Source organism: Chiloscyllium punctatum, chromosome 2, assembly GCF_047496795.1.
Source record: "Chiloscyllium punctatum isolate Juve2018m chromosome 2, sChiPun1.3, whole genome shotgun sequence".
NCBI classification, from domain to species: domain Eukaryota; kingdom Metazoa; phylum Chordata; class Chondrichthyes; order Orectolobiformes; family Hemiscylliidae; genus Chiloscyllium; species Chiloscyllium punctatum.
Window position 1 is genome coordinate 61,957,592 of NC_092740.1, and position 24,978 is coordinate 61,982,569.

Consider the following 24,978-nt stretch of genomic DNA (forward strand, 5'->3'; position numbering starts at 1 on the left):
TTCATATCAAAACCACACAATTACAAGAAAGGATTGCATGTAGACTGTACTCTTAAATCAGCACCAGTGCCTTAAAAATAGAGCTCCATTGTCAGCACTTGGGCATTCTGAGTGATGCCTGCATGTTTCCCTGTTCAGTTCTTTTCACATGTTGCTTTCAGATGTAAGCATTGTTAATAATGGTCTAAGCAATCAACACTACAAAATGCTAGGGTGCCATTTTACTTTGCAATAATTTATGTAGGTTTTGCTTGATTCCTTTTATAAAAGATGTCAAATTCATGTGAAACTTCCCAATTCCATTTAATATATTTTAATATATTCCAGTTAAAGCAAAATTGGTAAAAGGAGTCTCCACTGTGCTACTGAGGGGAACAGTGCCTCAGCGTATTCTGTGACAAAGTTTCTCAAAATAAATTAAACAAATGCAGTTTTTTTCTCCAAAAGGTTTTTAAAAATGTTGTTCATCAAATGGGAGAAATGTTAGCAAGGCCATCCCTAATTATGGGTCACACCAACCTTCTGAAGGCAAAGCAAGGATGTGCATTAAATGCTGGTTTTTGCCCAGAATGTTTACACTTCAAAAAAGATTGTTTTTAAAAATCACATCTAATTTTTAAAAACAAACCTCAGGAAGACACTACAAACCTCAGCAAAGGATTAGTAAAACTATGGTTGTGTTATTGGCATATTGACAATTGTAAAGGTTCCTGACCTCCAATATGTTAGCAAATCTGATGCCAGGAATGGGCCAATGAACAAAGAAAAGGAATTGTATTGTTTGATTAAAGTTGTAAAAAATGATTGTGTTTGCACAATAGGGTTGCCTCTTTGAATATAATTGTAAATTCTGGTAAAAAATGTCAGAGGGCAGTAATAAGATATGAGATAATACATTTGGTAGATTTTGTTTAGATAAGACTACAGCATTCATAGGTGTTCAAAAATACTTTTTTGTAATTCTAAATGTTTTTATAAATTACTATAAAACAATTCAATTGAATAAGTAGAGAACAAATAGTGAATAATGGGATGTAGGTTTATTCAATGAATAAGAAAGATATAGTCTACAAGAGACTTCCTTAATTCTTACCATCACATTTTCTCAGAACTCATATCAGAAAGCATTTCTTCACATAAAAGGTCACAGAAATCTGAAAGTGTCTCCACAGAAATCTGAAAGTGTCTCCACAGAAATCTGAAAGTGTCTCCACAGAAATCTGATGAATTTAGATCAATTTCAAATTTCAAAACTGAGATGGAGTGATTTTTCTTATGTCAGGGAATTAAGGGTAATTAGGCAAAGTTGTCAGATTTGTTATGATAATGATTTAATTGAAAGGTAGAACAAGCCAATGTAACCCATTCCTGTTCCTCTATGTTCCGTCAATGCCTTGAATACAAACTAGTTTTAAATTTAATTTCAAAAAACCTAACTCATAGTATGTAGAAACAGTTACTTTCTGAGCCATCCTTATCAATGATTTGTAGTATAACATATCACAGTAATTATCAAGATGTTGTTTTGTAATAAATAATAATTTTTAAATTGGAATCACAAACTCGATTGCTTAACTTTACGTGTTGGATGATTTTTTGATTACAAATTCCCAGAACTGGGAAATATTTTTTGCAGAAGTTAACAAATTATAGTTTATCTAAATTCTAAAAATTCATTAAGACTTCTATATAGCTACATGAGGTATCATAGAGTCATCGAGTCAGAGATGGAAACAGTATGGAAACAGACCCTTCGGTCCAACTTGTCTATGCCTAAATTAGTCTAGTCCCATTTGCCAGAACTTGGCCCATAATCTCTCCAAACCCTTCCTATTCATATATCTATCTAGATGCTTTTTAAATGTTGTAATTGTACCAGCCTGCACCACTTCCTCTGTCAGCTTTATCCATACATACACCATCCTCTGTGTGAAAATGTTGCCCCTTAGGTCCCTTTTAAATCTTCTCCTCTCACCTTAGACCTATGCCCTCTAGTTTTGGGCTCCCCTACTCTTGGGAAAAGACCTTGACCCTATCTATGCCCCTCACGATTTTATAAACTTCTATAAGGTCACCCCTCAGGATCCAACACACCAGGGAAAACAGTGCCAGACTATTCAGCTTAGAGCTTAAAAAGCTATAGCTCTCCAGATAGCTTAAATCCTCCAACCCTGGCAACATCCATGTAAATCTGTGCTGTCCAACTGAATCATATTTTGTTATATTTGTATTGTAAATAATAATTTGCATTTTATAACAAAATTGCTGGTATTAAAAAGAAGTATATCCCTTTCTCCACTGAGCTTGATTTTCACTCCTGACAGTAACATTGTGAAATCAACCATTATCTGACGGGGATTGACAGCACTCTTATTCAACTAACGTTCATGACCAGGCCTCATAAACATGCTGCATGACAACTTTCCAACTCCAGCAAATGAGAAATTGGCAGGAAGTATTGCCAAGCCATTAGATTCTATTAGAAAGAGATCACCACTGAGGACCTGCATGAATTATCCCAGGGACATGATGTTATTCCAGAATGGAAATTTCTGCCTAAGGAAGTGAAAGTTCAAGGTCTCTCACAAAGGAGCACTTCTCTTTTGGCTAACAGGCAAGGGAAGTCAATTCTTTATTCACTAATATTCTCCCACATATAATCTTATTCTTTACCCATCTTTTGACAAGATAAATAAATCAATATGTTTTTTACATACACCTGTCTGATCTTTGTGTGTGCTTGTGAACATTTTTTTCATAGATTCATAGAATCCTTACATTCTTGCAAGAAATTTATTTTAGCAAATATGTACACATATCCATGAATATTGCTTTCACCGACTATAGTCTGTCATGCTGTGGAGCATACCAGCAACTGACCCACAACTTTCATTTTTAAACTCTGTTTTCCTTCTGCAAGAAGGACATGCCCTTGAGATGTGGTCTAAATGTCCTTAATCATCTAGGCTGCTAAATAAGTTACCTGAACACCATCTGCTGTCAGCTATTAACGTACTGTGCTAGTTCATAAATTTGCTGTTCTGCTGGAAATTTTTAGTCAACATTTTATGTCAAAACTATTTCAAGTAACCATCTGTCCCAACAGTAACCTTCCACCATTTTATCTCCTAGCTTGCTAAAGTGTTAAGGATGGTGTATATCTAATGTAATGAGCTGCTTTAATTTCATCATGGAAATAAAAGGAATTTTGAACATTCAGAGTAAAACTGGATCCAGCAAGAAACTTTGAGAAATTTAGAAACTGATTGAAGACATAAATAGTTCTATACTGACAAAATCTGATATTTGCAAAGATGCTCTAGTGGTTTGGTTGGGTTTCTTTTTATTCCTCTATGAAGTTATACTTATTGTAAACCTTCTTCTGGAAAACCAGCAAAACCACTTCTCACTTAGTATCTTGATTATTTCATCTCATATTTCATGGACCAGTCAAATGTGATATCCAGGTTATTCAATTAAGACAATATAAAATGAAATATGTGCTTATTAAGGCAATGGCTGTTGGTGCTGAATTTTGAAACAAATTCCATATTTGGTCTCCAGAGTCAGTAATCAAACATTTACTGATCAGCACTGTAGCAACGTAAATAGGCATGATTTGGAGTTGGTGGTGTTGAACTGGGGTGTACAAAGTTAAAAATCACACAGCACCAGGTTATAGTCCAACAGGTTTATTTAGAAGCAGTAACTTTTGGAACGCTGCTCCTTCATCAAGTGGTTGTCGGTATACTCCACAACCACCTGATGAAGGAACAGCGCTCTGAAAGCTAGTGCTTCCAAATAAATCTGTTGGACTATAACCTGGTGTTGTGATTTTTAACAACATAAATAGGAACTAACTTTAGATCTAAGATGTGTCTGAATCTCAACCTCACTGCAGTGAAGCATTTCAATTGTAATTACAATGTTTTGACAGCTTTGTGTTAGCTAACTTGGATAATATCAATTAATGCCACAGAGTATGGAGGACGGTACTAGTTCCTTAAACAGTATTTGGGACTGACAATTCATTTTATGTAGAACCTTCCAACAGAAAAGAGAGAAGAGAAAGAAAATTATTTTCCCATCAGTTTAGAATTTGACTCCAAGTTACAGATGTGTGAAGGTACTGTGCCAACTGGTTGAGCAATCCAATTGTAGTTTTAACAACAGAAACACTTGTTATGTTAGCAGACAATTGTACATTGGCACATAAAAATGAATTCTGTTGAATGTGTAAATGATTTTCACCTCAAACGAGTTAGAATATTCATGAAAGTTAAAATATCACTTCTTAATCAATGATATTTGGTGCTGTCTAGCTCGTATATGCACTGATTCCAATTTTTCCTTGAATTATAATGTGGTTTCTACTCATGTCCAAAGTTGGTTTGTGGTCTACATCAAATGGAATGGTAAGGACCAGTCAAAGTGTGAATCTTTCTTAAATTTACATCCATTGCTCTAATTTTGGAAAATTGGAAGATTTTATCTCCATTGAGACTGAATACTTCACGATTGAGACACACCTTTCTTGTTTAGTGAACAGCTGAATTAAAATTCATTCTAACAGGAGATCACTAGATCAAAACAGTAAATTACTCAGGGACTTGGCCATTTGGTTGGAACTCAGTGATGCAAACAACAAAAATCATGGCCAAGACAAATGACAGTTGCTTTTATGATAAAGTATTTTGTGTAAAAATTATATTAAATTGTCAAGCTTTCCACATCATCAAACAATTAATCAAGTAAGCAACAATTTTGTGAAACTAGGGCTAATTAATCTGTGCACTCATTAGCAAAATAAATCCTTTGTTAACAAAAGATCTATGATAATTACTATAAAGTATTAATGATTTGTATATAAACAATGAACTGATAGGTTGGATTCTATTGGACTATATTTTACTGGTATTGTACTTCTGATCTTTGGATGTGGTCTTAATATTTGTTTCAGGTCCACAGCCTGCATTTTTGTACCATGAAACAACATAATCACACAATGATGGACATTATGAAAATTATAGACCATCTATAAATAAATAATGAAAATATAGTTTAAATGTTTTGTCAAGATTGTTTCTTGTCAAATTCATTTACTTCTTTACACAGAATCACAGATATACTAAGACAATACTCTACTTAACACAAAACCTGCCCACAACCAAATAATTATTGGCTCTCTGCCAGTATCTCTAATAAAGCTTGAAGCAATCTATCATCTCTATGCGTAATAGATTTGGTATCATAAAGGTGGTCACGGTATTCATTTAATTCACTGTCCTCCAAGTCTTTCAAAAAAGCCTGTTTGTTTAATTTTCCAGTGGCTTGATAGAAGTTCTGACTAGGTAATTTCATATCATCATGGGACCTACTGCGATAGAAAAATTGCAGATCTCTATTATCTTGATTTTGTTGGTCGTATGGCTTTTGAGCAGAAGTAGCGTGTAAGGCCGCTTCTTCATTAGTGTCTTCTATGTTTACATTTTCTTTGCTGGTGTTCCCCTTTCTGTATGGATTTCTAGGATCAATGTCCCTGAAAATGTCATCCTGCAACAGCAAAATGGAGAATGCTAAATACTGCAACTACTTGCTTCAAACTTATTCAATCAACATAAGCATTTATTCAGTAGACTCAAATAAATTTGCATGAATACATTTTTTAAATAGCATTATAAGATTTTTAATATTCCTCTGAACAGGCAAGTACAACTCTATTTAGCAGCTCCTTAATAATGTGCAAGAGTGCCACCTAATTAATAGATTCAAATACTGTAGGAGTCCTAGTAATTGAGAGCTAAACTGAGCTATAACAACTAGCTACCATTTACGTAAGGAAATAATTATAAATTGTTCAATGGAAAATCATGGGTAATGCATATACAAATTATTGGTATGAACGCCAGGTGGGGTTATGTGTCACAAAAAAAAATCACTAAAAAATATTTCACAAATCTGGTGCAAATACACGGGATCCAATCATAGTGTAGTTGTAATGACTTTGTGCTAATGCATTATACAAGGTTCTGACGGAATGGGCAGCAATCACTAATTCTTAATTAAAGTATCAGAGTCAAATGATTTAGGTGCACTTAGACCATATAATTTTCCATAGGGTCCTCCAACTTTTTTGCGATAAAAGCACTAGAGAGATAGTGGATGTACTTATTTTACATGAATCCTTAGACTGTAGAAAAAGTCCCAGAGGATTAGAAAACTGCCGATGTACCTCCTTCATTCCAAAAAGGAATGAGACAAAAAACATATAGGGCAATAAATGTAATATCTGTCATTAGGAAAATGCTAGAGTCTGGTATAAAGGGTGTAATAGAAAAACTTAGCAATACATAATAAAATCAAGCAGAGTCAACATTGAAAAGGAAATCACAACTGACAAATTGAATAGAATTTTTTGAGGAATGGGTTCATTTAACATTCTTAAAGGGCTTGACAGAGGAGATACTGATAGGTTGCTTCCCTTGCTGGAAAGTCTAAGACCCGGGGGCATGATCTGAGAGTAAGGGACTGCCATTTAAGACAGACATGAAGAGGAATCTTTCCTCTTAGAAGGTAGCCAATCTGTGGACTTCTGTACTACAGAGGGCTGCTGAGGCTAGGTCACTAAGTATACTCAAGGCTAAATAGTGGAATCAAGGGTTAGGGAAATAATGCAGGAAAGTGGAGTTAAAGATTATTAGATCAGCATGATCTCATTGAACGGTAGAGCAGACTTGATTGGTTAAATGGTCTATTGCTGTTCTTATGCCTTATGGTTTTCTGGGACTCTACGTGGTTAGAAGATGAAATGAATTCCGTTAGAAACTTTGGGACTTAAAGTGCTCAATGATCAGCTTTTCAATAATGCTGCTAAAATATCCAGAGAACCATGGAATTCTATGATACAGAAGAAGGACATTTGGGGCTGCTGGCCCTTTGAAAAAGCTCTCCTCCTGACATTCCTAGTCCATAACATTACAGCAGTTAAGTTATGATTTTGATGGGTCATATTTAGATGTCAGAACTTGCTGTACAAAAATCATTCCCTGCAATTGTTTTATTCAAGATTTAAAAAGTACTTCATTAGAAAGCTAATCTCATTCTCACGGTATACTATTTACCTCGATAAGTTCATCCATGGTTTCTACACCTCTCCTGTCATTCTGAACAGCATTATAAGGAGTGTATACTCTTGGCTTCTGCATGTGCTCTGGTTTGGTGGAGGTACCATGTAAAATTAATTTCCAGTCAATGATTTCGCCTTTGTTTTCCATTCTTCCAGACTTGACAGATCAATATGCATGGTTTCAAAAAGAAAATTGCATTTTAGCAGTATTAATAAAAATATTCTCACATCCATCTATTCATGAAACGTAAAATTCTACAGTCCCTAAACAGATATCACCGAGAGACATGCTGATCAAAGGATACAGGTCTTGTTTAAGTAAAATAGTTTATTTGCTGTTGTGGTTCAATCAATATGATATTCAAATAATTGATGAAAATTTTTCCTTCAACTTGATGTTTGTTACCTGATCATACACACCTGGACACTGCAGAAAATTTCAGAAAAGATTTAACCATAAAACATACGCACAATACAACAGAGGTCATATTTATGTTTGGAATGAGGATCTTTTTATTGCTATAAATTGTTACTTTGTTAAAGATGCAATATGAAAGCAAATTATTGCTGTTCTTTCTCATGGTGAAGTTTGAAAAATTGCCAAAACTTACCACAATTTGACTCAGTCAAAGTGTGTGGTGCTGGAAAAGCACAGCCGGTTAGGCAGCATCTGAGGAGCAGGAGAGTCGATGTTTAGGGGATAAGCTGTTCATCAGCCCTTCCTGATGAAGGGTTTATACCCAAAACATTGATTCTCCTGCTCCTCTGAGGCTGCCTGACCAGCTGTGCTTTTCCAGCACCACACTCTTCAACTCTGATCTCTAGCATATGCAGTCCTCACTTCCTCCTACATGATTTGACTCACACAAACATCATCAACCTTACAAAATATCACTTCACAAAATTGATGTTGCAGTGTACAACTATAAGACTGTTGATTTATTCCACTCACACCCAGATTTCAGCTATGATGGAATGTCTCTACATTGTGATGAAAAGTGTTCTAAGTCCAATTCCTGAATGATTCATTTCCAATTTTTAAGGAGTGGGTTTGAGCTGGTCCAGGCTTCAAACACCTGCAGTTCATATAAATAACTGCTCATTTAAATGATCAGCTCTCTCCATTTATATCTCATTTTGACATCTCTACTACCTGGAAACAAAATTACGCAGAGATGACATAGTCAGAGCTGGTTAAGGAACTCTCAAACTGTCCAAGAACTTTCAAATTATTAAATAAATCAAACCATCAAAGGACTCTCAAACTCTCAGATTGCCAAGGGATTAACCATTAGCTTGATGACTTCTATTACTGAACTAATGCCGCTTGACTGATTTCACAAGGATACATTATCACAGTGAGGTAACTTTCGTTTTAGTTTGATTGACAGCTACAAGTTGGTTTGGACACTATAAGGTGGTTTGAAGGTATAGAAATGTGCTATACCTTTAAGAGAACGAAGGAGTGCTGAAGAATTTACAAAGTAACATTTGATTCAGAATAAACAGCACTTGTTGAGTTGCAATGAGACAAAAACACAAGTTTGAATTCGGCCAATCAATTTAAATTATACCCAAAAAATACCAAATTCCAATCTAGTTTGTATTGAGTATATTGACAATCTTAAAAGCCAGTGACACAATCGGATGCTTTGTGGGTATAAGACTGGGGCAAAATTGAATAGCTGAGAGGAGAACTGCCAAGCCTAACATGTACCAGACTGCTTGAAAAAAAAATCTCTCTTAAAAGTATCTTTTTGATCAGTTACTTGTGGCGCAGAAACTTCTATCAAGGAGAAAAGAAGACTCAGGTGCCTGGTTTTGAGATAAGAAGTGTTATTTTATAAATCTTAATGGGAGCTTTATCAGACTAGTATTATAGAAGGAAAGGTAGAAGATAGATTAGAAAAAGAAATTATAAATAGTGGTTAGTTAATTATTCTCTGTTATACTTTAAGAAATAAAATTGTTAATTTTTATTTTACATAGTTCTTGGCCACTTGAATTTTTATAGATTACTGCATTGGATAAATCTTTGTGTTGCTGGTTTTAAATTAACAGGAGAGTTTACCCAATGTCATAACAGTTTGGGGCTCGGGTCCATGATTTGAACTGATACAGACAGGTTTGAATAGATATGGGCGGTACAAAAAACCCCAGCAAATTTAAATGCTTGCAGATTGGTGTCCTAGATCTTTAAATAAAATGCAAGTGAGACAATTTGTTTAATTTTGGTGACTTGGGGTTGTTTAAAGTAAAATTGAGAAAAATGGATCTTAAAATTGCAAAAAGGTTCTGGGCTTTGAAGATGATTCTCAAATTTGCCAAGAAAATTCAGAAGGAAAGAAAAAGGCCATACTTTTAGAATTAGCAAATAGGTTAGATTTAGGTTTAACCAAGGACAAAAGTAAAGCTGAAATTGTAAAGGGGTTATTCAAACAGTTGGGGGTATCAGAGAAACAGACAAGTGCAATAGAGGTAGAAAAACTTAAATTACAATTGAGGAAAATAGTGTCAGAAGATAAACAGAGAGAGAAAGTGGAAAGAGAGAGAGACAAATTTCTTAGCTGAGCACAGAGAGAGAAGAAAGGGAGAGAGAAATAGAAGAGAGAGAGAGGAAAAAGAAAGAGAGAGAAGGTTCTTAGCTGAGCAAAAAAGAGAGAGAGAATTTGAATTTGAGAAGTTACGACTTAGCAAAGTCAAGTTAACAGGACAGAGATTAAAAGAGTAGTGATATATATAAATATGTCAAAACTCCGCCACATTCTGATGAGAAGGATGTTGAAGCCTTCTTTATTTTATTTGAAAAATTGGCTACACAGATGGAGTGGTCTGAGGATTTATTGGTAATGCTAGTTCAGACTAAACTGGTAGGCAGAACTAGTAAGGTATTTACTGTGCTGTCAGATGAGAGGTCAAGAGATTATGAAGAGGTTAAACAGGCTATTTTAAGTGCTTGTGAATTGCTATCAGAAGCATATAGACAGCAGTTCAGAAACACAAAGGAGGAACCAGGTCAGACTTGTGTTGAGTTTGAAAGAATTAAACATGGTCATTTTGATAGATGGGTGCATGCTTAAAAAATAGATAAGATCTTTGAGGCTCTATAAGAGATTATTCTACTGGAGGAGTTCAAGAACTTGCTTTCAAAGATAAAGAATTCATGTGGAGGAACAGAAAGTTCAGGAAGTAATCTATAAAAATTCAAGTGGCCAAGAACTATGTAAAGTAAAAATTAACAATTTTATTTCTTAAAGTATAACAGAGAATAATTAACTAACCACTATTTATAATTTCTTTTTCTAATCTATCTTCTACCTTTCCTTCTATAATACTAGTCTGATAAAGCTCCCATTAAGATTTATAAAATAACACTTCTTATCCCAAAGTGATGGGTAGCAGAATTAGCAGGTGAATACATGTTGTTGCATAAGACAAGCTTCCGGCCAGAATTTCATCCTGTGAGGGATAGAAGTTGGGAGAAAGGAAGATCCTACACTACGAAACCAAGAGTAGAGAGCACTGGCAAGAATTTACTACAGGATAAAGAAGAAGCCCTAGAAGATGGAAAGGAGGTAAAAGGCCTCAGGTGTTTCCACTGTGGTAAAGTGGGACATGTAAAGTCACAGGGCTAGTTGTTAAAGAAAGGCACTGTGGGAAAAGATGTGATAAAAGAAGCTAAACCAATGGCATTAATGAAGATAGTAAGGGAGACCCCAAGAAGAGCCGAGGAGCTGCAGGAGAGTGCATAGCCTCGGCAGGGGCTGGGTATGAACTTAGTACCTGATCTCTACAAAGAATTCACCTTGTGGGTAAAGTTTACTCAGAAAGAACAGGAGGAGAAGGACAAGAAGTTATAATTTTGGGAGATACAGGATCTAACCAGTCGCTGATAGTGAGAGATGAGCGAATATGCACTCTTTTTTGATCTGTTACCGAGAGTGTGGTAATTTGTGGGATAGATGGACAGAAATTTAGCGTTCCCTATGCAAGACCAGGTTGGAGTGCCAACTTATGACTGGGGAAGTTACGGTGGGAGTGATTGAAAGAATGTCAGTTCCAGGAATTCAGTTTGTTCTTGGGAATGATTTGGCAGCGTCCAAGGTGGGAGTGACACCCCTGTTGTGGAGAAGCCCAAGGAAGACCAAGAAACTGAGGAGTTAAAACAGAAATATCCTGGTATTTTCCTAAACTGGGTGGTAACCAGATCCCAATAGCAAAAGTCACAGCACAAAGTGAAAAGTAAAGAGAAAGGTGAAGGAACCGAGGTTCAGTTAGCAGATATGTAATCATGCAGGAAATGTCTGGGAGGCAGAGGGTCAGACAGAAGAGTTTAGTCCTGAAAGGCGAAGCAACTTGCAACAGCAAGACAAAACGATACAAGGTTAGAATGGTATGGTGGCTCTGTGGCTATCACTGCTGCCTCACAGCACCAGAAACCCAAGTTTGATTCCAGCCTCGGGTGACTATCTGGGTGGAGTTTGCACATTCTCCCTGTGTCTGCATGGGTTTCCCCTGGATGCTCCAGTTTCCTCCCACAATCCAAGGATGGCAGTTTAGGTGAATTGGACATGCTAAATTGCCCCATAATGTTCAGGGATGTGTAGGTTAGGTGCATTAGTGAGGGCTAAATGTAGGGAAATGGGTCTGGGTGGGATACTCTTTGGAGGGTCGGTGTGGGCTTGTTGGGCTGAAGGGCCTCTTTCTACACTGTAGGGATTAAAAAAATATATATTTATGTGTGTGAATGCCAAGTCTGAAAAGGACGCAGAAAATATTCTGGAGTGTTATTCTCTGAAAGATAGAATCTTAAGGTGGAAATGGAGATCACAGCAGGTTGGTGCAAAGGAGAAATGGGCTGAAGTGCGCTAGATTATGTTGCCGGTAGCATACTGACAGCAAGTGTTATGGGTAGCACATGAACTACCTCTAGGAGGTCACCTATGGGTACGAAAGACTTAGGCTAAGGTATAAAAACATTTTTATTAGCCTGGAATGCACAAGGATGTGGTTGACTTTTGCCGTACATTTCATACATGTCAAATGATAGGTAAGCCACAGGCAGTTATAAAACCAACGCCTTTGTTGCCAATTCCTGCATTTGAAGAACCGTTCATGCGGGTTATAATTGATTATGTCCCCTCCCGAGAAGTAAAAGTGGGAACTAGTACTTGTTAATCATAATGGATTTCCGGAGGCAATCCCATTACGGGGTATCAAGGCAAAAAGGGTAGTAGAGGAGTTAGTAACTTTCTTCATACGGTATGGGCTACCCAGAGAGATTCTGTTGGACCAAGGGTCAAATTTTACTGCTCGGCTGTTTAAGGAAGTTATGGATAGCTTCGGTATATGACACTTTAAATCCAGCATGTGTCATCCTGAAGGAGAAAGTGAGGACTGCAAATGATGTAGATCAGAGCTGAAAATGTGTTGCTGGAAAAGCGCAGCAGGTCAGGCAGCATCCAAGGAGCAGGAGAATCGACGTTTTGGGCATGAGCCCTTCTTCAGGAATGGCTCATTCCTGAAGAAGGGCTCATGCCCGAAACGTCGATTCTCCTGCTCCTTGGATGCTGCCTGACGTGCTGTGCTTTTCCAGCAACACATTTTCAGCTCTATATCATCCTGAATCCCAGGGAGCTTTAGAGAGGTGGCATCAGACCTTGAAGACCATGTTGAGAGCACACTTTCAAGGTATCCCAATCATTTTGTTTACCATTAGACATACCCCAAATGAATCTACGCAGTTTACTCCCTTTGAGTTAATATTTGGGCATGAAATGAGAAGCCCTTTGAAATTAATTAAAGAAAAATTGACAGGACCAAAATCAGAGATCTCACATGTTTTGGAGGTGAGGGAGTGATTAAATAGAGTAGGTGAGTTAGCTAAACAGCACCTAAAGAGGGCACACAGTGTAGAATGAAGCAGATTGCAGATAAAATCTCTGAGACTTGGACGTTTTCCCAAGGGGATAAGGTGATAGCACTGTTACCAGTGATAGGAGATCCCTTCAAAGCCAAGGTTAGTAGTCCCTATTAAGTTGAGAAAAAGTTGAGTCAGGTGAACTATCTAGTAAAAGGTGCCAGATAGAAAAAAAAGGTATGTCATTTGAACATATTGAAACCATTTTACACTAGAGAGGAAGAAGTGGAGAAACAGTGTTAGTTACTGCCCCTCAGAGTGAGGAATCAAATCCAGATGAAATGGATTTTGATGTGCTTCAAAATAGATTTTTAAAAATGAAGAAATCCTTGAGGAGTGGGATAGGTTAGTAAGCTATCTGTCTAAGGAGCATTGAACACAGTTGAAAGATTTGTTACTACAGTATAAGGACATATTTAAGAATTAGATGGGGAGGACTAATGCTATTGCACATGAAGCAGACGTGGGGAATACTGCTCCAATATAACAACACCCCAATCGGCTTAATCCTTTCAAAGCCAGACAGGTCCAGATGGAGGTGGAGGCCATGCTCGATGAGAACATCATCGAATCAAGCCAGAGTGAGTGGAGTTCACCGATCATCTTCGTTCCCAAACCGGACTGGACTCAACGATTCTGCGTGGATTATCGGAAGGTCAACGTTGTTATGAAATCTGATTCATATCCAATTCCTAGATTGGAGGACTGTATCAAGAAACTCGAGCAAGCCAGTTACATCACCAACTTGGACCTAATACGTGGTTATTCGCAGATACCTTTATCAGAGTTGGTGAAAGAAATTTCTGAGTTTGTAACCCCAAATGGACTATATCGGTTTAAAGTGATGCCCTTTGGAATGATGAATGTGCCTGCCACATTCCAAAGACTCATGAGTAGAGTTGTGGCTGTGTTAACAAACTGGGCAGTCTATTTGGATGATGAATGATCTTTATTAAGTCCTGGAAAGATCACATAGTACAATTGGCAGAGCTCTTTGATTGACTACGAGAACCAAACTGGTGATAAACTTAAATAAAATGGAATTCACAAAAGCAGAGGTGATATTCTTGGGACATACCATCGGTCATGGAAGGTTGACCCCAAGGAACACAAAGACAAAGGCTCTCGAGTAACCTCCATGACCAACCTCGAAGAAAGAGGTGCTTCGATTCTTAGGACTCAGTGGATTCTATTGGAAGTTTGTTCCAAACTTTAGCAGTGTGGTGGCACATATCCAAGGATAGTAGCCTCTATTACTTTGATTTGCCTGGCTTACCTCCCAAGGAGCCCCATCACCCCAGATCAAAAAGCTAACTTTCTTTGCCAGTTTTCCTGTGTTTGATCTGTGGACCTCGGAGACGTCCCATCTCTGAGCTCCCAAGAAATGAAAATCAGGGCACCAGTCTCAGCTGGGTATCTGTGTAATACTTTGTATAGAGAACAATCATTTCCCCATAAGAGAGTACAGAAAATTAACTTTACTATTGTACATTTGCTCTTACATATCTCCAACAAACTATATATAAGCTAAGTGAAATAAACTGTAGGACAAGGAAATGGAACTGCAATCAGCAAGGGCTATAGGCATGTTGCTGACAATTTGTTATGGAACACTGCAGTCAGAAAATGTTAATGAAATAAGAATGACAAATAAATTGGGTTTTGTTCATGTAATATGAATTTATAAATACTTAACACCCATTTGGCATTGTAAATGAAATATAGTACAGCCTTTTTATTCAGGATGAATTCCCATGTTGCTGTTTCACTCACTTGCTGTAATTTAAAATGAAAGGCTGCAAGAACCCCAAAAGAATTGGTCAAGACAATAAATGCTCACCGGGCCAACAATATTCATAACTCAAGAACAATTAATTACATAAATAAATACAGACAGTGAAGTGTAAGAGGTCATTTTGTGATAATATTATAAGCTTTGATAATAATAAGACCAAATTACAGGAATTACATGATTGCTCATGTTTTACCTTGGAAAAGTCAGAAAATTGTTCTTTATCCTCATTTGGAACCTTATCCTTTAACAATACAGACTGAAAATTCAGGTCCATATATGATTCTCAAGCTATTTTTAAAAATACAGATGCAGTGTGCTCTGAACTCTCTTAAGTATACTTTCAAAGATTAAGCTTTCTTGTTCAGATTGTGAAATTAGAAAATTACTTCTTCGTTACAGTGGTTAGCACTGCTGCCTCACAGTGCCAAAGACTGTTCAATTCCCACCTCCGGCAACTGTCTGTGTGGAGTTTGCACATTCTCCCCGTGTCTGCATGGGTTTCCTCCGGGTGCTCCGGTTTCCTCCCACAGTCCAAAAATGTGCAGGTTAGGTGAATTGGCCATGCTAAATTGTCCATAGTGGTAGATGTAGGGGAATGGGTCTGGGTGGGTTGCTCTTTGGCGGGTCGGTGTGGACTTGTTGGGCCGAAGGACCTGTTTCCACACTGTAAGTCATCTAATCTAATCTAGTCTTACCTATTATTTAGTATGATATATATTGATCTTAGGATTTCTTACCATTTAATATTATATCCTGAAAAATACCATATACCTCTATGACACAATTACTGTAAGATTATCAAAAAATCATTTACAATAGAATACAATGAAATTTCCAGTGCATTCAGCATTTAAAGAATCATTCAAATGAGATGTCTTATATTGTCCATTTATCTGTTGTTGATTTCACTCAACTTAACGAAGCACCAGATCATAAGTGATTTTATGACATATCTGCAATTATAGTAAAGTATTTGTACTTTTTAAACATTATTTATTTACTTCTAATCCCTCTGATTACTATTATCAAAATCTGTGGATATGTTCAGTGTTCTACAATACAAGTCACAGCAACAATCAGCAACACTTACCACATCAGTAATCCTTAACAGCCATGTACCCACTGGATCCTCTCCCCAGGTATGCACTGACATAAAGGCCCAGTTCTTAAAACCATTTGGTGATGAGTCCCTTTCACGCTCCGCTAAGAGCACAGTGTTGGTTCCTGTGGTCAACAAAACAGGCTACTGTTACAGACTCTCTCTGGGCTGAAGTTTTGGGTCCTGCCAAATTGGGAACAGAGGCAGCTGAGTTACAAATTCATGAAACTGATCAGTATCTTGCAGCATAGCCATTTTGGTAATGTGTTTTAGGGCTTGGCAAAGCCACATAGGAATCTCAGCTCCACGTTCCTCTTTCCCTGCCTCATCAAGAATCTATCCAGCTCCAATTCAAATTTTCTACTTCCAGCCCCTTTTGAGGAAGAGATTTCACCTTTTCTCTGTTTTAAATGGGCAACTGCTTCTTTTGAAATAGTGATACTGACTTTTAGATTCTCTACAAAGAAACAACATCCCTTCCACAGCTAACTTTGTCAAGACCACTTGGGATCCTTCACGTTTCACTCAAGTTCCCTCTGAGTCTTCTAAACTCTTTGTAAACCTTGACTGTTCAACCGTTTCTCAAAGGACACCCACTCATTCCAATTATGAGTCCAGTAAACCTCCTCTGGTCACCAACAATTGTTCATATTTCCTTAAATAAGGAGACCAATAATGTACAGAGCACACCAGATATGGTCTCACTTGTGTCCGGTATAACTAAAACATAACTTCCAGTACTTTAATATGTATGTAAAGATTGTGATTATTCATTTGTGTGCTTTCTTTAGAAGAAATTATGGTCTGAAATAAGAATGACTTGTTTTAAACCAAACATTTTTAAGAATTGCTGCATGTTTTGAAAAGAGCTGAGGAGCTCTGTATACAGATGGGTGGCAACATGAAGTTGATTGATTCTTAGACCAGTGACCAGTTGTTAATGACAAAAGCCTTTTGCCTCCAGTAACCATATGATTGATTCTTAATTAACTAAACAACATATGGTTGGGAACAAGGGAGAGAAGAGTGATATGATCTCCATCAGCACAAAAGCTGTTCTCTGCTGTCCAAACCCATTTTAAACTTGAAGGAAACCAGTTCATCTCTCTTTCAGCAATTGGTGTAAGCGGTGACTTTGAACGATTAAGTCAGGATTGTTTTATAAGTGAACCAGCATCTGGAGAAAGATGATTGAAAAGTGACCAGGGTATAAAATATGAGAATCATCTTAGAAATCCTTGAATAGAAGTCACTGAACATGCTTCCAGATTTCCTTCACCTAAAACCTATGTTTCCCTGTCTGTTTGTCTGTCTATATGTGTAAGGGGTTAGAGTTTTAATTAGTAGTGTTATATGCTGACAGTTTTAACCTGTATATCTCTAGCTAGAATCCAATTACTGGCAATAAAATGTAATTCCTGTTCAGTATAGAAATCTGGTCTGTACTTTCTAGTCAGCTGAGTTTGAAAATCAAATAAATTGGGGAGTTTTGTTACTTTAAATCGTGAACTTTTGTGACAACAGCGGAAATAGAGGGGACTGATTTCCAGTCCACTTCTCTAGTGAGAGTATCTAATTCCCCTCATAGTAAATGATAACATTTCATTCACTTTCTTACTTACTTACTGCACCTGGAAACTAGACTTTGCTGTTCATGTATAATGACATGGAAGATATAGACTGTAGGGAAATAGATGGTGACATCTTGCAAAATATCCAGATTACAGAGGAGGAAGTGCTGAATGTCTTGAAACGCGTAAAGGTGGATAAATCCCCAGGACCTGATCAGGTGTACCCTAGAAGCTAGAGAAGCGATTGCTGGGCCTCTTGCTGAGAATATTTGTGTCATAGTCACAGGTGAGGTGCCAAGACTGGAGGTTGGCAAATGTGGTGCCACTGTTTAAGAAGGGTGGTAAGGACAAGCCAGGGAACTATAGACTGATGAGCCTGACCTCTGTGCTGGGCAAGTTGTTGGAGGGAATCCTGAGGGACAGGATGTACATGTATTTGGAAAGGCAAGGACTGATTAGGGATAGTCAACATGGCTTTGTGCTTGGGAAATCGTATCTCACAAACTTGATTGAGTTTTTTGAAGAAGTAACAAAGAAGATTGATGAGGGCAGAGCAGTAGATGTGATCGATATGGACTTCAGTAAGGCGTTCGACAAGGTTCCCCATGGGAGACGCATTAGCAAGGTTAGATCTCATGGAATAAAGGGAGAACTAGCCATTTGGATACAGAACTGGCTCAAAGGTAGAAGGCAGAGGGTTGTTTTTCAGACTGGAGGCCTGTGACCAGTGGAGTGCCACAAGGATCGGTGCTGGGCCCTCTACATTTTGTCCTTTACATAAATGTTTTGGATGCGAGCATAAGACATACAGTTAGTGAGTTTGCAGATGACACCAAAATTGGAGGTGTAGTGGACAGCAAAGAGGGTTACCTCAGATTACAACAGGATCTTGTCCAGATGGGCCAATGGGCTGAGAAGTGGCAGATGGAGTTTAATTCATCTAAATGCGAGGTGCTGCATTTTGGGAAAGCAAATCTTAGCAGGACTTATACACTTAATGGTAAGGTCCTAGGGAGTGTTGCTGAACAAAGAGACCTTTGGAGTGCAGGTTTATAGCTCCTTGAAAGTGGAGTTGCAGGTAGATGGGATAGTGAAGAAGGTGTTTGGTTTGTTTTCTTTTATTGGTCAGAGTATTGTGTACAGGAGTTGAGAGGTCATGTTGCGGCTGTACAGGACATTGGTTAGGCCAATGTTGGAATATTGTGTGCAATTCTGGTCTCCTTCCTATCAGAAAGATGTTGTGAAACTTGAAAGGGTTGAGAAAAGATTTACAAGAATGTTGCCAGGAGGGTTTGAGCTACAGGGAGAGACTGAACAGGCTGGGGCTGTTTTCCCTGGAGCATCGGAGGCTGAGGGGTGACCTTATAGAGGTTCACAAAATTATGAGGGGCACGGATAGGGTAAATAGGCAAAGTCTTTTTCATGGGGTCAGGGAGTCCAAAACTAGAGGGCATAGGTTTAGGGTGCGTGGGGAAAGATATAAAAGAGACCTATGGGGCAACTTTTTCACACAGAGGGTGGTACATGTATGGAATGAGCTGCCAGAGGACATGGTGGAGGCTGGTACAACTGCAACATTTAAGAGGCATTTGGATGGGTATATGAATAGGAAGGGTTTGGAGGGATATGGGCTGGGTGCTGGCAAGTGGGACTAGATTGGGTGGGTTATCGGTCGGCATGGACGGGTTGGACCGCATGGTCTGTTTCCATGCTGTACATCTCTATGACTCTAGGATTCTATCACATCCAGATCCCTCTGCATCGCAGAGCTCAGCAATCCCTCACCATTTAGATAATGCTATATAAGCTGGATAATTTTATTTCTGCCAAAATTTCTGATATTTTCACATTTTTGTACATTTATACTCCATTTTCTACACCTTTGCCTTTTCAATTAACTCATCTGCTTCCATGAGGTGCGTGGGGAAAGATATAAAAGAGACCTATGGGGCAACTTTTTCACACAGAGGGTGGTACATTTGGCTGATTAGAAGCTTTGTTAAAGGTAAATAATAGCGACTCACTGGGACTTTCCAGTTGGGTGCCAGATTCCTTGTGCAATTAGACAGTCAAGTTGAAGTTGTTATGAAGATGAGGGTATACTGTATCATTAAGAGAGTTAAAAGCTAGCAGAACTACCTGACAGCATCCAAGTGATCTGAAACAGATATAATGTTAACATGTGGTCCAGCAGCTAGGGTAGCTGGTTGCATGGAGACAAAAACAAATTTGAATTAGGCCAATCAGTTTAAATTATACCCCCTAAAAAACCAAACTCCAATCAAGTTTGAATTTAGTATATTGACAATATTAAAAGCCAACAGAAAAAAATGAACAGTTGGGGAGACACGGTGGCTCAGTGGTTAGCACTGCTGCCTCACAGCACCCGGGTTCGATTCTGGCCTCGGGTGACTGTCTGTGTGGAATTTTTACACTTTCCCTGTGTCTGTGTGGGTTTCCTCTGGGTGCTCCAGTTTCCTCCCTCGATCAAAATATGTGCATATCAGGTGAACTGGCCATGCTAAATTGCCCATAATGTTCAGGGATGTGTAGTTTAGGTGCATTAGTCATGGGTAAATGTAGAATAATAGGGAATGGGTTTGGGTGGGATATTCTTCAGAGGGTGCGTGGTGGGAAATTTAGCCCGATTAATCAGAGATCAAGAACACGCAGATTGGACTGAGAGCTGACAAGGATTTATTAACAAACAGTGATATATTGTGCAAGAGACTTAACCCCCACTGAAACAGTCACTGACAGGCTGTTCAGAAGGAACCACAACTTCTTCCCCAAACAGAATATGGTGGAGTATTATACCCTTACAACAATATGAGTTATGAGACAATGGTGTGAGTTGTACCTCAAAGAGAAATAAGTTCATTCATTGAAATAAATCCGGTGTTTGACAATAAGTTTCTTAATTGACTCAGGAGATTCTGATCCTTGGCTGGAGTCAGTGTTAATGAGTTTCATCCTGGTATCAATGTGTTCATATTGTTGAGGGGGTAAGCGAAGTACCTTTTAGTGCCTCCTTGTCTGGGTACCCTTTGTGAAGGTTTGCCTCCTAGTGGGAGCAGCTGTGCTCTAAAGAGATCAGAGATGCTGGGCTATCATGGACTGGGAGGCTCATTATCAGTTAATCTGAAGAACTACATTCTCTTGGTCTGGGGCTGGATGAGTCATGTCCTGAGGTACGTTTGATGTCTGGGGTGGCTGATTTGGCCAATTTGTGGCATTGTGGGTAGGCTTAGTGCCTAAGTGCAGACATGTTGTGTTGTCTGTTTTGTGGTTATGTCATGGAGAGGCCGGGACCTATATTTTCTCCCACAGTCGGTATGAAGTTATTGGGCAGAGGGGCCTGTTTCCACATTGTAGGGATTCTAATTCTAATTCTAACTGCCAAAAGACCAACAGATATAGGATGCTAGTCAGAACTCTGAGAGGTACCTGTCTAGAGAAGGAGTTTGCTCAAAAAAACATCAACACAGACCTGGAAAGCAACTCTACAGAGGAAGATAAAGAGAAGCTTCGACCGCTGGCTGGTCTTGAAATTTGAATTTTTAGTAAACCTTAATTGGGGGTTTTATTGGACTAGTATCATAGAAGGGAAAATAAAAGAGAGGTTAGAGGAAGGAGTTGTAAATAGCTGAGAGTTAATTATTGTCTGTTATACTTAAAGAAATAAAGTTGTTAATTTTTACTTTAAATAGTTCACGGCCTCTTCAATTTTTGCAGATTACTGCATGGGATAACCGTGTTGCTGGTTTAAACTAAACAGGAGAGTTTACCCCATATTGTAACAAAGTGCCTACATGATTATTTTTTACTGCAATCAAATGTTATTCTAAATCTGGAAGCCATCTGATTTTCTTTACAGCTTCTTGGGATACCATCCACACTTAATTGGGTAGGGAATGAATCTCCAGTGACTCTGGGGATAGTTCTGGATCCAGTTTCCTGATCATCAGCATAAAAATTAATTCTCCAAGTTATTGGAATAGAGCCATTGAACCATGAGCAAGAAAGGCTCACTGGTCATTGAGATAATGAATACCTCTAATAAAGAAATAGCTACAGATGCCCTGTGGGTCTGCCCATAGTTGTGGAAGAAGCAGAGTTGATGAAGGGGATTTGATGGTCCACTGGCTGCTGAGCTAATGGCAACACTACCATCTTCATTCCCAATGGCCTCAACACAATTGGAAATGAATCAAGCATCTAGATAGTCAGCAGCAGGGATCCCAGGCTGTTCAAGGCAGATGACCATCTCTGAAAGCTGTTCTGAGTACTTGCAGGAAGCAATGGTCACAGGTAGTACTGCTATAGGCCCTCAGAGGAAGTTCAAAGTTTGTGAGAAGATTTGTAGCTCGGGTGCTCGTTGTTGTGGTTCTGTTCACCGAGCTGGGAATTTGTCTTGCAGACATTTCATCCCCTGTCTAGTGACATCCTCAGTGCTTGGGAGCCTCCTGTGAAGCGCTTCTGTGATGTTTCCTCTGGCATTTGTAGTGGTTTGAATTTGCCGCTTCTGGTTGTCAATTCCAGCTGTCCGCTGCAGTGGTCGGTATATTGGGTCCAGATCGATGTGCTTATTGATTGAATCTGTGGATGAGTGCCATGCCTCTAGGAATTCCCTGGCTGTTCTCAGTTTGGCTTGTCCTATAATAGTAGTGTTGTCCCAGTTGAATTCAGTTGTCCCAGGGAAAGACAACAGAACGAGGACATGCCACAACCCAAAGGACTAGCCACACTACCATACATCAAGAGCATTTCCGAATTGACAGCCAGACTACTGAGACCACTAGGACTCATAACAGCACACAAACCAACAGACACTCTCAGACAACAACTCACCATAACGAAGGACCCAATACCCAGCATGAGCAAAACCAATGTAGTGTACATTGCAAAGACTGCACAAAACACTACATTGGACAACCAGGAAGACAGCTAACGATCCACATCCATGAACACCAACTAGCCATGAAACGACATGACCAGCTATCCTTAGTAGCCACACATGCAGATGACAAGCAACATGAATTCGACTGGGACAACACTACTATTATAGGACAAGCCAAACAGAGAACAGCCAGGGAATTCCTAGAGGCAGGGCACTCATCCACAGATTCAATCAATCAATAAGCACATTGACCTGGACCCAATATACCGGCCACTGCAACTGACAGCTGGAACTGACAACCGGAAGCGGCAGATTCAAACCACTACAAATGCCAGAGGAAAGATCACAGAAGCGCTTCACAAGAGGCTCCCAAGCACTGAGGATGTCACCTAGACAGGGGATGAAATGTCTGCAACACAAATTCCCAGCTCGGTGAACAGAACCACAACCTCAGTGGAAGATCATGATTTCAGGCCCCAGAATGGAGGTAAGCAGGACAGTTTCACTTGGCACAGCTAAACAGTCACCAGCAAAGAGGAGAGCAGGACAGTTTAAAGGAAAGGAGCCCTCTCTGTTGAGAAGACCATTCTACTGAGCACAAATAGTGAGGGCCGCAATACACTCGGATGGGGAGCATTAAGGTTCCAGAACACAAAATCCTAAACTTAGATAAAATCCATTTCCATTGTGAAGTAATGCAGCATCTGACGTACTGTGTCAACATTGAACACTCCTGATGCAAAACCAGATGCAAAGCTAAACTCTTCATATTTCATCCTTCACCACAAGTTCAGAATATTCATTTCAGTTATGCACATCCTGTGCAGAATACGAAGGTGACTTACCTGCAGGAGATATCAGAGTGATGTGAAGGTCTCCTCTCCGGGTATATTCGATTGTTGCCTCCAGCTGGACATGTTCCAAAGCTTTAATATTATTGTCTTGCCCTTCACAAGCTTTGGTGGGGATTTCGATAGTAACCTCTCCACCAGCTTTCAAAGCCCTGCAGAAATGTATTAAATGGTTGACTTAAGACAATAATCAACAGATTAGATCCATGATTCATGTTGCATGTCTATCATTTATTTTCCCTGAAGCATTTCCTAAAACTGAATTAGGACGTCGTATTGGATGCAACTTAATACGTATTAATGTAAGTTAATGAAATAGAAAACAAGGCTTTCCATCACAAATTTTAATAAAAGTGCAATTTCTCTCAGTGAGAATCTGTTGATATAACATTTAATCTTTTCAGCAGCTGAACCAAAACAACTGGTATTTGACCATTTTAAGCCATGGTAAGAGGTTAAAGGATTATCAAACTATTTGATATCCATCACTTACACATCTTTATTTTCAAGAGGTTTCAAACAATTTATATAATTAAAATAGTGAATTTAAAACACAAAAGAATTATTCTTTAAAGCTGTGAAAGTACTCCAGATCCCTGTATTTAAATAGGCTTATTTGGTCAATACAGACAGCTCCAATATTAACCTGGAGTTTGACTAAATGTATTAATTTTGTTTTGGAATTGGCCAAGCAAGAAGGGACTTCAAGCACAAATTACCTGCCACTTAAACTGAATTTCTGCAATCAATAATGCTAGTTTAATTAAAACATTGTACTAGAAACTGGCTATGTCCCCAGATTAAAACCAGATTAGCAAGTTTCTGTTAATTATATCCATTTGAGATCTTCCAAGAAAGGTTACAAAAGGAAGCTTCTTTATTTTTAGGTGCTAGGGCACTAATAGGCACATTTTGAAAGCATTTAGCAACTTTTTAAAAAAGAAGATTCCAAGAACTTGATTATTGTACACCAACAGATCAAGCAAATGGTTTTATGTAGTATTTTTCAAGTCATTTTCAAATTTTTAAAAACAGGTACTCATAGATAGTGTCTGAGATCATTGGATGTAAATAATTACAGAATCACAGAATTGATATGGAGCAGAAGAAGATCATTCAGTACACCATATCTGGACTAGATCTTTCTATGTGCATAATGACCTAATGGTCTTTGCCTGTATATTTTTACTATTTCAATAATCATATAGTGCTCTCTCTTAATTGAATCTGTCTCCATCACACTTCCAGGCAGTGCATTCTTGACCTAAACCATTTGCTTTATGAAAAATTCTTACCTTTCTCATTTCTTTTGAAAATTATTTTTAGTCTGTGTCCTCTCATTTTTGACCTTTTTACAAATGGAAACTGTTTTCCAATGTCTGCTCTATGCAGACCTCTCATGATTTTGAAAACATTGATCAACTCTTCTCTTAGCTTTCTCCTCTCCAAGGAAAATAGTTCCAACATCTCCAGTCTATCTTTGTAACTGAAGTCTCTAATCACAGGAGCCATTCTCATAAAGCACGTCTGCATTCTCTGTAACATTCACATCCTTCAGAAAGTGTAGTGCACAATATGGCATGCAACACGACAGCTGAGGTCTAAGTCGTGACTTATGCACATTCAGCATAATCTCCATTCTATTGTACTCTATGCAACTAATAATAAATCCTAGGCTACTGCATGATTTATTAATTGCTGTCTGTGACTGTCCAG

At 38.5% G+C, this 24,978-nt stretch overlaps 1 protein-coding gene across 1 annotated transcript in view; it reads right to left on the minus strand.

The window, feature by feature from the left end:
- Positions 1–1,025: 1,025 nt before the first annotated feature.
- Positions 1,026–24,978, minus strand: part of pcsk1 (proprotein convertase subtilisin/kexin type 1) — an 85,878-nt gene continuing 61,925 nt past the window's right edge. Inside the window, exons 11-14 of the mRNA XM_072583258.1 lie at positions 23,257–23,414; positions 15,932–16,065; positions 7,122–7,283; positions 1,026–5,553 (exon numbers count right to left, since the gene is read on the minus strand). Coding sequence (XP_072439359.1) covers positions 5,176–5,553; positions 7,122–7,283; positions 15,932–16,065; positions 23,257–23,414 — 832 coding nt within the window. The 3' untranslated portion in view covers positions 1,026–5,175. The remainder of the gene's footprint in view (positions 5,554–7,121; positions 7,284–15,931; positions 16,066–23,256; positions 23,415–24,978) is intronic.